General features: G+C 40.7%; 1 protein-coding gene across 1 annotated transcript in view; it reads right to left on the bottom strand.

Moving 5' to 3' along the window:
• Nucleotides 1–2,372: 2,372 nt before the first annotated feature.
• LOC118229080 (uridine diphosphate glucose pyrophosphatase NUDT14-like) overlaps nt 2,373–11,740 on the bottom strand; it is a 34,622-nt gene continuing 25,254 nt past the window's right edge. Inside the window, exons 3-5 of the mRNA XM_035420763.1 lie at nt 10,659–10,723; nt 8,563–8,893; nt 2,373–6,155 (exon numbers count right to left, since the gene is read on the bottom strand). Coding sequence (XP_035276654.1) covers nt 5,903–6,155; nt 8,563–8,893; nt 10,659–10,723 — 649 coding nt within the window. The 3' untranslated portion in view covers nt 2,373–5,902. The remainder of the gene's footprint in view (nt 6,156–8,562; nt 8,894–10,658; nt 10,724–11,740) is intronic.

Here is an 11,740-nt window from a genome sequence, read left to right as displayed (position 1 = left end):
ACTGAATAATAACACTGAGCATTTTACACACAACCCAGGTGCACAGCAATTAGGACTAACTTGTCACCGCTAAAGGGTGTCAATAGCATCTTTCTACTCAGAATTCCACCCTGTCATTTTCCGGCATCAAGTCCAGTACTCTATACTAGGGTTTCCCATTTCAGTCTTTCATCTAACATTACCACTCAGTAGCTGCAGACCCTCACCACAATAAAATAGATTACAATGAATGAATGATATGATTGAGATCTTTACCCAACATCCACTACAGTCCACAGCAGCTATTTCACATATTAGTTCATCAAAGAGGCTGTGTGTGAGGGGGGGAGGGGTCCTTCTAAAACTCTACCCTTACTACTCCCACAGTTTGCCTTATAATTCAGCCAATGTTTTTGTCATGATTTAATGTATTTATTACCACACTGCCAAAAAGAAGGCAAACACAAACATCTCATTGGCCACAGTATATATTTAATCCCATGCTTAAGGGCTTGTTTTAAACAAATCTATATAATCATTCAGTGCACTCCGACACCAGAGCCAAGGCCAGGCAGTGGGCTCACTGTCCTACACAGATCTTTGCCTGTTCCCTAGAACCGCTGCCCAGGTTCCGTCCTACTAAGACAGTCTCTAGACTTCAACCTTCTTAATTAAGCTTTTTAAAGAAAGTAGGGACATTTGTTCTGCTAATTTGAAAAAAACTAGACCTGTAAAGTAGTACATTAAACCAAACAGTTAAAAATTGGATTGATTAACACAAGCTCAATGATGCCAGAGGCAACTCTTGTAAATGAACTAAATACTCATGACCATGTTAATATATGTTTGACTGAAAAGTAGCTTCAATCTGATGAATATAGTGCCTTAAATGAATGGTCTGATTATATTTAACCATGATGGCATCTCTGTTCCTTCAATAGCTGTCGTCATACGTCTTGGTGTTACCTCTGATCCAGATTTCCCATTTGAATCACATATAAAACATCTCCAGTGTTGTTTTTTTTAGGTATATTTAAAAATAATTCTATCACTATACATTGCAGAAAAACTAGTCTATACATATGTTCTTTCAAGATTAGACATCTGTAATGCTATTTTTTCTGGATGTGCAAAATCTTCCCCAACTGATTCAAAATAGAGTTGCTCATATTTGTATTAAATCAAGATTTGAGATTTGACACATCAGCCCAGTGTAAGCTTCTCTTCATTGGCTACCTGTTAAATTTCCAATTGACTTTTCCAGATTCCAAATAGATGCCTTTCTTATCTTTTGAAGCTTTACATGGGTTTGTACCTGGACAACCTTTTTCCCTGTAATCCCACACAAAAACTTGCAGGGAACAGGCCTCCTTGTTACTTCAAGTAGCTAACAGTCCTATAGGTAGCAGTAGAGCCTTCTCCATGTTTGGGGTGCAGACACACTCTATATTTACATAGTCCTAAAACCACATTTTAAGCCTATAGTTCAGGGGCCATAGAGCCTGGTAAACAGTGATGTCACTAGATTACGCATGGTACGTATCTCTGTGTCAAGCTGATCCAGTCATGCTCTGGTGGTGACTATCTCAGGGATGCCCTCATGGCTGTGTTAGCCTCTTATTCCTCCAGCTATAGCTATAGCCTTATTCTAATAGTGTTTTCATTATTGCATACACACACCACTATTGATCCTGCTGTGCTCATCTACATACCCGAACCCGCTAATGATAGTTTCTCTCCTCTTCCCCATTTTGGGCACCTGCCCAGAGCTGTAGCCACAAGACCGATGGTCCACCAGCTCCACTTACATTTCTTACATGAAATCCATTTATATAGCTGTGCATTACACGGAAGTCCCACCAGACAATCAAACCTACAGCCTCAGGGTTATCCTGTAAGCCCAGTTCTCTAGCCATAATGCTACACTACCACCGCAGCTGTCAATAAACACCTTGCATGAACACTATAGATGTAGGACAACATAATGGAAATGCCACCTGAAATAGGACTTGGAAACTAAAATAACTGAATCACAATTATAAAGTCAGTTCTATAAATGAGTAATATTATGTTGTTTGCCAATTAGCAGCATGTGGCAGCAATAAAAAAGGCTATCAAGAACTTTGATTCGTGAGTTTGCAGAAGATGAAGAAACTAAATAGTTCAAACAGACAGTGTATGAATTGCTGGAGCATCAGTCACAAAACATGCAAAATTATTTAGTGTGGCAGGGGGAACAGTGTCGAAAATGATGACAATGTATTCCATCTGCATCAGCAAAGAGGAAAACGATCGCAAGTCAAAGTTAACGACAGAAACAGGCAAACACCAATCAACACAATTCTTGTTATATTGAACGGTATCAAAAGATGAAGAAATCCTGGTCTACTTCATGGTGAGATTTTGGGTATTAAACCCTTTTTATTTACAGTTTTTCAACGCAACAAAACAGCACAAAACACATGCAACTTGTAAAAACAATGCAAAGTATTAAGATGATAAAAAGTGATATTTAAAAAAATTGAAAATACAAAATCAATGGAATATGAACAGAAATGATACATAATGATCACTGCCAACTTCACTTTGAATCAAGCATACACAAAATAAGAAGATATTCAAAAAAACTGGCATATTTTAGAAACTTGCAGAGGCTCATTTCAACACTTTTCCTCATAAAATAGGTTCAACAAAATTTCAGTGCAAGCTACATAAAAAAATCTTTCAAACAGCTTTAGCAAAACTTTGCCAATAGAGGCCTATGTTTTTGTTGACACATCCTGTAAACCTTTCATTTCAATATGTACCTGTGTACCATTATGTACCTGTGTATCCTGCTAACATGTGCAGTCACAGCTAATGTCATTGAAAATGCTCATTTGACAATAGTAGAAGATAAATAACTTAATACTAATACACTAACAATACAGTGAATTCATTTAATCTTAACAGACACACCCATTACAATTCAAGCTCCAAGTGAGTTCCTACGAACACCAGTCAAGAGGGCCATTGATATGATGCATAATAAAAATAAATAGAAATAAAAAATATATATAATGAGCACAAATTTGTGGTCCTTCAGGTTTCCCACTGAAACACAAAACACTTGGGTAAGAAGAATCACTACTGTAGGTTACACGTCTATGTTGGGAAGAATTAACAAAGAAACACTACCTATTGTAAATTATACATTTATGTTAAAGAGCTATGTTTTGGGTAAAACAATGGGCTCCAAGGTATGGATTTTTCCAGTAAAGTGCCAGTTTCCCTTAGGTATTTTGCTGTGTGTTTAAGTAAATAAAACTCAGGCAGAAGGCAAAAGGTGTTTTACAGAAGAAATTAAGAAAATGAACCTCTACCTTTAGTGCCATAAACTATATTGTAAATTCTGAAATCCAGAATATAAGGATAATAAATGTACAAGCTATATTTCTGTTTGTCAAAATATACAGTATACATTTCAAAATATATAATTACAAGTATTATTATATATATACATACATACTGCACCAATTTATTTTTTATCGTAAAATATTTTGTGCGCAATATGTAATATACACATGCATCAGCACTGCAATAATTTATATATTTTCAAAAATGCACAGTATATTTAGACATATAATTGACACAATATAGCCTGTATATTTTGGATTTCACACACAATATATAATGACCTTTAATATGTTTTAAATGTCACCAGGAATTGTATCATACCCATTTGAATGAGGGAAAACTCCTTTAAACATGCCCTCCTCACCTTTTGGCCTGCAGATTACCACCAGCATCAAAATTATCCCAACACATTTTAAACCCCTGGTATCTGTGTTTGCATGTACTGACAACTATAATACTAACAAGTATGCTGAGTAGACATGATTGTGGGGATAAGGAGTCTAGAGCTACTGCTGAAGTATGTTAAAAGGGCCAAACCTGCTCATGTGAAGCATTACAGTGAAAACATTTCTACATTTTCAGGCTATTCATGTTCAACCTTAAAAGCTTCATAGGCAATTTCATATGCCTTTGATTTAAAAATGTCCCTCACGTACTACTAAAATTCAGTTGTACTGGTATGCACTACTTCCAGTGTCTCCCACACCAGTTTGAAAGGCTGTTAGTAGCTCTCTGAAGAATACTGAGATAGTGTACTGTACATGTGCCATAGTTGTACACTCTCCCTGAATGGCACGTAGTATTATCAAAATGTTGAGACCTGAGATAGCCATTGTTGCTTTTCAGTGTTTGATTGTTCCCAAGCACTTTAGTTGCGCAGTCCATTTGGAAATACTGTATAAAATATGTCAGCTGTCCACAACGGTTGATTAGGTTAACAATTCAAAAATTAGGTTGTATTTCATAAGGTCAACCTGCAATTGCTAAATAAAAATTTAGTAGAATTTGACATAGTGCTGTTGTTATAACTGGCTACAGTATCATATAGCTCAAAAATAAATGTTATACAATGCTGAGAAGTTATCACCATGTAAAATTCAACTAAAATTTCACTCAGCAATTACCATTTCAGCATTCTAGTTTGGTGAGCACCATATATTGCTGTATGAAACTGGTGACATCGCATGCCAATAAACAATTAAACTTTACATAATCCATATTTTTAAACATAAATATTTTTATCCCCCTTTTTATGACTTTTTTTCCTGCCCTCCCCTTCACTGCAATATCAGTGGAGGAACCATCCCAATCCCAAAAACTGACAGGATTATTTTAACTTCACCAACATTAACATGATACCCCTTTTCTCTTTGAGTAACACACGTAAACTGCATGAATTAGAAAAAAATATATAATGAAAAAGTCGACATAATTCTTTCCATAATGCAACCATTCAATAAGCCAGTTGCTGCAATACCTTACAATCTCACTAGGCTGACCAGACGCCCTCTTTTCCCCAGACATTTCTTCTTTTTGGGACTCACAATGTCCATCCAGGCTGGTTTTTAAATTCCTAAAAATGTCCGGATAGGTTTTGTTTGTTCAATAGACTGCATATAAACAAACTAAACAATGAAAATAGCCTAGTACATAACATCCGCCCACCCAGGTCCTTTATTTAAAATCCAATATATGGTCACACTAAATGGCACTGTACCTGGATATTCCAGTACATTAAGCGTGTGTGTGTGTGTGTATGTGTGTGCTCAGGTGTGTGTGAAACACGTCCTTAATACAAAAAAGTGTAATATCACAGCAGTAATTAAATACGATCTATACTTTCAAGAAAATTTGATTTTAGAATAAACAGAACTCAATTAAACACATTTCTTAACTTTAAACCTTAGTTTCTGACATGAATATAGTTAGGTATATGCTGTTCAATAGTGTTGCATTTGCAATTATAATAATATTATTCTTATCCTTCTTCTTCATCTTCGTAATCTTCTTCAAATCATTATTATCATTATTATTATTGTTAGGCATTATTATGCTCATACTCACAGCTACTTAGTGTGTTGGAAGAAAAAGAGCAGCTATTATTCCAGAAGGAGAACGCATGCAAGTGTGTAAGGACACATTTTCTGTCCGTGAAACCAATTGAACATCACTCTGAGGGAGCACTATAATAGTGAATTATAATAGTGAACAGGGAGTGTGCGGTGTATAGCAACGGAGTGTAAGAGTCATACAGCGAGAGCTAGCCTGAGTTAACAAGGCCATTAAAATTCAAGATTCTCCATTCAGCCAAATTCAGCAGGGATAACTTGCAGTGATACAGACTTCAGAGCCATCAGAAAATAACTTACGCTGAAAAGAAATCAATAGAAGTGCAGCAGAACACCAGCTTGTGTAGAAATGGCGATAGAGTAACGACCACAAAGAAAAACAGTATTAACGTATATACTGCTCAACCACCCGTACGATATGGACCGTGTGGGGGGGGGGGGGGGGGAGCAGGGCGCGGTTACACGTTGGTGGAGATCTTGTACTTGGGTGACATGTTGTTGTGGAACCAGACGAAGCTGAAGATGACGGCCATGGTTTTGGGGATGCTCTCGTCGTAGGCGAAGGTCATGGCCTCGTGGAGGGGCACCTTGACCACCTCGCCCTCCCGCAGCTCGGCTTCGCCCTCGGCCACGGCCACGCCCACGTGGTTCTCCTCCGACACCTCTGCGTAGAACAGGGTCTGCTTGGCGCCCGTCACGCCCACCCCCGACCTGACCAAAAGCACAGAACAGGGGGAATCAGAAGCTGGACCCTGCTGCCACACCCTGCTGACAGCCCTATCCTATAATGACCCATGTGCATACCTGTAGACTCTCATACCTCCAACACATACACATACACACACAAACAATACACACGAGTAAAACACTCACACACGCATCTACTCACAGTACAGAAGCGCACATGGAACCCACACACACACACACACACTCACCCGACACAAACACACATATGTGCTCACACACACATACACTTACAGTATACATCTATACACACGCACACCCCACACCAACACATGTACTCACGCACATATACACATACAGTATACATCTACACACACACCTGCACAAACACAAAGGAAAGCATAGATGAAGTGAGGGGGGGTGTGCTGGCTATGTCTCCTATGTCTCCGGGCCTGACAGCACACAAACTGATAGGTCACTGGGTCTACAGAGAGTCTACGTCTACATCTCTTCCCTATGATTCAAAATACTCACAGGAATATCAGTGTTTACTTCCATCTAATGCAACAGATTAAACCTACCCTTGACTCTAACCAATGACCAGCTTCAACCCTTTATATTGACCGCCAGGCGACTGCATTGTGTTTTTGTTGGTTATTGCACCCCACAATGACAGGCAGTTGTCCCTCAAGGGTCTGAGTCCTGCTTTCAATTTACACTACACAGCCATTTCCATGGTTGCATCGCCATGGCGATCTCCCAGGTGACCTGTGCATGGAGGCTGGCAGTAGGAGTCTCCTAGGCTTTTCTGCCCTGCCGAGAGACAGTTTGTAAAAGGTGTTCTCAGCTTCTGGAGAAATAAAAAGGAATCTTTTTATCAGGCCACTACATTACACTACATTACAGGCGTTTAGCAGATGCTCTTATCCAGAGAGACTTATACAACTATTTACATAGCACTTTACATTGCATCCATTTGTACCACTGGATATTTACTGAAGCAATGCAGATTAAGTACCTTGCTCAAGGGTACAACAGCAGTGTTCTACTGAGGGAATCAAACCAGTGACCTTTGGGTTACAAGACCAGCTCCTTACCCATCATACTATACTGCTGCCGCACTACACCCTACGCCCAATGCCCATTATACTACACTGCCGCCTCACTTAACCCTACGCCCTACGCCTCCGCCCCAATTCCTCCATAAACAAAGACAACAATGAATTCATCGCCGTGGGGAACCACACCACGTCAGGTTGGGACAAATAAAGAATGTATCATTTAAATGCTTCTCTATCGACTATGAGTTCGTATCTGGATCAGTCCCATAACACGGTTCCTTTAAAATGCAGCAACGGTTATCATTGTCCATATATCTACAGTATATATCCATACTATGGAGATGAAAATGTTTTAAAAACAATATTAACAACCCCCAAAAGCATGAGCTTTACTGGCGTTACTTTACCGTAAGCCAGCATAAAGGCAATAAACATTCCGCGGCTTTTATTTACCTTCATCTTTCACCATCTCATTCACGGGACAAATTAAAATAAATGGCCCTATCAAAAAAGAAAAACAAGGATGTTTTACTGAAACCAAATGCAAGACATTCCAGTTCGTGTTCAGACATTATCCAAAGCAGACACACACTGCCAGAACACCAAACCCACTCCATGGCCCGCAGAGGAAAGAGCTCCGCACACAGTGAATATTATGAACACGGCCTCACAGAGGCATATGGGTTACCATGACACCCACAGACAGCAAGAAAAAAAGAAAAAAAAGGTGCTTTCGGTTGAATGTGCGCCAAGACCGAAACTCCTGGATAATAATTAGGACACCATTATTATTATCCGGGATGCCTATCATAAATTTATTTTTACATGCCATCCAGACAGTTTTCACTTGGTTATTAGACAGCTGAAGTCACGGTGGTTACTGTTTAAGTCCTTGTTTTCCTGTGGCTCCACAACACACTTGTGTCATCTGCAGTAGAAGACTGATGTTCAGTGGCAAGTAAGGGTGCTATTTTGGACAAGAATGGAATAATAACAATAATAATGACGAAGATGATGATGATGATGATGATGATGAAGTGCACAGTTGTACATGGTGAGATGCATGATGTACATCGGAAGAATGGCGGTACTGGATGATGGCAGTGAGGTATTAATTCCTGAGCCAAACAAAGGGGGCATGGCTGGAATTTCGGAAGGTGGACTTTCAGAGAAAAGGGTCCATGTATGTGTGTACGAGTGTGTGTGTGTGCGTAAGGAGTGAGAGTGAGTGTGTGTGTGTGTGTGTGTGTGTGTGTATGTTTGTGTGTATAAGAAAGGAGTGAGAGAATCTGTGTGTGTGTGTGTGTGTGTGTGCATGCGCGTGTCTCTAAGAGAGGCGTGAGTGTGTGTTGATGCAGGGTGTGTGCAGGCACCTATAGGAGGTGATCTTCCGCAGCTTGGCGACGGGCACGTCGTAGCCACACTCCTGCAGGACCCCCTGCCGGGCGACCTCCTCCAGAGGGAGGTCGGGCTTGTCCACCGGGCCGGCGCAGAGCTCGTACGTGACCCCCGCCGAGGCCGGGGGGAGGTCTGGAGCGCTCCCCGTCTCCCCCGTCTCCGCGCCCGTCCCCTGCCCCTCTCCCTCCGCCTCCTCCGCCGGCTGTTTCTCAGTCTGCTCCTCCGGTGCCACCTCCTCCCCCTCCTTCTTCTTCTCCTCCTCCGCCTGCTTGGGCTTGCTCTTCTCCCACTCGCAGACGTACACGGCTGCAGAGGCAAGAGTGCAGAGAAGGGGTCAAAGGGCAATCCGAGGTGTCTGAAAATGAAAACCTTCTGGAAAACCTCTGGACTGAGCGTGGGCATAGATATGACCAACTCAAATACATTTTCTTGGGTTCATTCTTCAGTATTCATTTTTGATAACCCCACTGCAAAAAAGCCTGCCCTGTGTTTTAGTCTTGCAATGAAACTTAAAATCAAAAATTTAATTAAAAATCTTATTTCCTTCACTCAAATAGAAAACATTAGTTTACTTTGTTATTTTATGCTTGACAAGTGAAATTATCTCACCCATTTGGCAATCTTTTTGTATTATTTATCCAAAAAGTAATAGAAATAAGATTTAAAGTCTAAATATACAACTAAAGCACTTGTTAAGATTGAATTCTTTTTTTGTTATTATTGTTTGTTGCAGGGCCATAACAATTGCCAAGGCCTTTTCCCACATTTTAAATTGAGAAATGTCAGTTGTGGCTAAACTGGGTCGTGGCAGTTGTTCCATGCCACTGTGGCTAAAAGGGCACTGAGGGAACCACTGGACCAGCACATTGAGTTGCACCCGCTGTCGGAAATGTGCTTTATAAATAAAGTTTGATTGATTGATTGATGTTCCTCTACAGAAACAAAGAAGAAATAATAATATGAAGACACTCAAGGATATATGGTTGGTTTTTAGGTGCCCAGAGGGACAGAATTTGAACTCACCAAATAGTGGCTGTCATGTTTGAAGCGGGTGATGAGTATTGCAAGGTCACAGCTTTTTTTTTTAAATAGCGTATTATGCTTTGGATAAAGTCCCACACTGGCAGCACACGGGCCCTCACAGTGATGACTCTATGACTGCACTGGCGAAATATGCTAACATCCCATTAATTAAACACTACCCAATACATGAATGAAACCAATTAATGCATTAATGATTAACATTTATTGCATCGCCAATCCCAAAGTACGCATCACCCATTCTTAACACATGACTGGAGGACAGAATGAATCAGATATCAGCTAAGGATGCATGCAGTCATCTGATGTTTGATGGGCAATTGTAAGTCATTTATACAGACTGAGCAGGTCTGCTATAGGACAGGCTGAGTGTTAATTACTACAATGCAAAGCAATTACTGTTACTGAAATTGATAAATGGTGATAATCTTTAATTAATGTGCTCATTCATTAACATGACTTTTATAAAGAAGTCTTTCTCATCCCACCTTCCACATCACCACAGGGGTGCTGCTCCATAATGCCCTGAATTTGAGGGGAACGGGGTAACCGACTGGGGGGCAGGGACCCGCATGTCTCACCTGGGGAGCTGGGTAATGAATACAATTTGTCACACTACAGGGGGCGTGAGTTTAAAAAGGAGCAGAGCCTGATGGGTAATGGCTTTGTAGCCCTACAGGGCTGAATCTAGCCTGAATAAATAATTTCACAGTATATCCATATTCCCATTCTCCCCATATGTACCCTAAATGCACTGATAAAGCTTCATCTGCTCAGAGACATACAGGATGCAGATGCACAGATCATATGTATGAGTTTCATACATGTGTAAATGATATGTACATGCCACATGTCACAAAAATGTACTCAGAGACTTCATGATACCTGGTCCCTTGTCACTCATTACTGACCAAAGCACTATGGGTTCCAGCAAAACAGAACTATGACCAGTTCCCACAGCAAGCTGGCCTGTTCTTCTTCATGTAAGATTTGATTGGCTCTTGTAGGGAGAGGGGTGGAGCCATGTTACCTGGGCGGAATTGCTTGACCAAGACAAAGCAGTGCGATGTTGTGTTGAAGATCAGGATGGAGACACTGGGGGAGAGAGATGAAAGATAAGAAAAGAGTGAACACAAAAACCAGGCCCTCACAGAATTTCTACAGACAGCATTCAAACCAGCACACACATAACAGATTAATCAGCCTTGTGAGGACACAGGTACTCTGTGAATGTGTCTGGGTTTTGAGAGTCATGTTCTGGTCGTTTCATCTGGTGGCCCAGTGGCTCAGCTCCCCGCAACAGAAAAATGTGAATTCACAGTGGCAAACTCTGAGGTGTAGTATTGTGGTCCAGGGACTCGTTTCACGAAAGTTGTGACGTGCGAGCTGAGCTCTGCAAGATGTAATAGATTTCCCCTGCTCTTTTTGCAGCGTTTCACATAGAAATTGTGATTGCAAGCCCAGAATGCATGTCATAAGGGGGTTCATGTAGGCAATCAATAAATCGGCTATCGTTCTCATTCGCCGACCTCATTTCTTGGTTTTGTATCAGACTTTTTCTTTTGTGCAGTGCACTGTAGCACTCGTCTGCTCTAGGTGGGCTGGCCCCAAGTGTGAGAAGCCAAGGTTCCAAGGGTTATCTAAGAGGTGGAAAATTTGGCTTGCGGTCAGATTAAATTTTAAATATAGGCCCACGTCATAATATGTCATTGAAATTTTAATTATTTATTTTATTTGAGCTATTAAGTCTCCCCAGACCTAATATAGCCAACACTTTAAAGTAACGTTGTGACAAAGTGGTGACACAAATCGCAGTTGCTCTAAATGTAGCTGTTGTATGTGCTCCCAAGGTATTTAATCACACCATCTAATAGCCTACTCTGCAACTGGCATCACATACTACTTGTATGTTTACCGAATGGTACCCTTTTCATCCATTGCACCAAGGACTTTTGGGAGACCATACATAGCTTTGATGTTTCACTTGACACCTGTGTTGGGGCTCTGGAAACCAAATGAAATTAGTATTTACAATGCATTGTCACTTCTTACGGACGCATCTGGACAAATAATTCCATTGCATTGTCCAACAACCACGAGGTAGCTATCGGT

The sequence above is a fragment of the Anguilla anguilla genome, chromosome 6, assembly GCF_013347855.1.
Source record: "Anguilla anguilla isolate fAngAng1 chromosome 6, fAngAng1.pri, whole genome shotgun sequence".
In the NCBI taxonomy this organism is placed as follows: Eukaryota; Metazoa; Chordata; class Actinopteri; order Anguilliformes; family Anguillidae; genus Anguilla; species Anguilla anguilla.
Note: the sequence above shows the minus strand (reverse complement) of the source record. Positions and strands in the feature narration are given on the sequence as shown.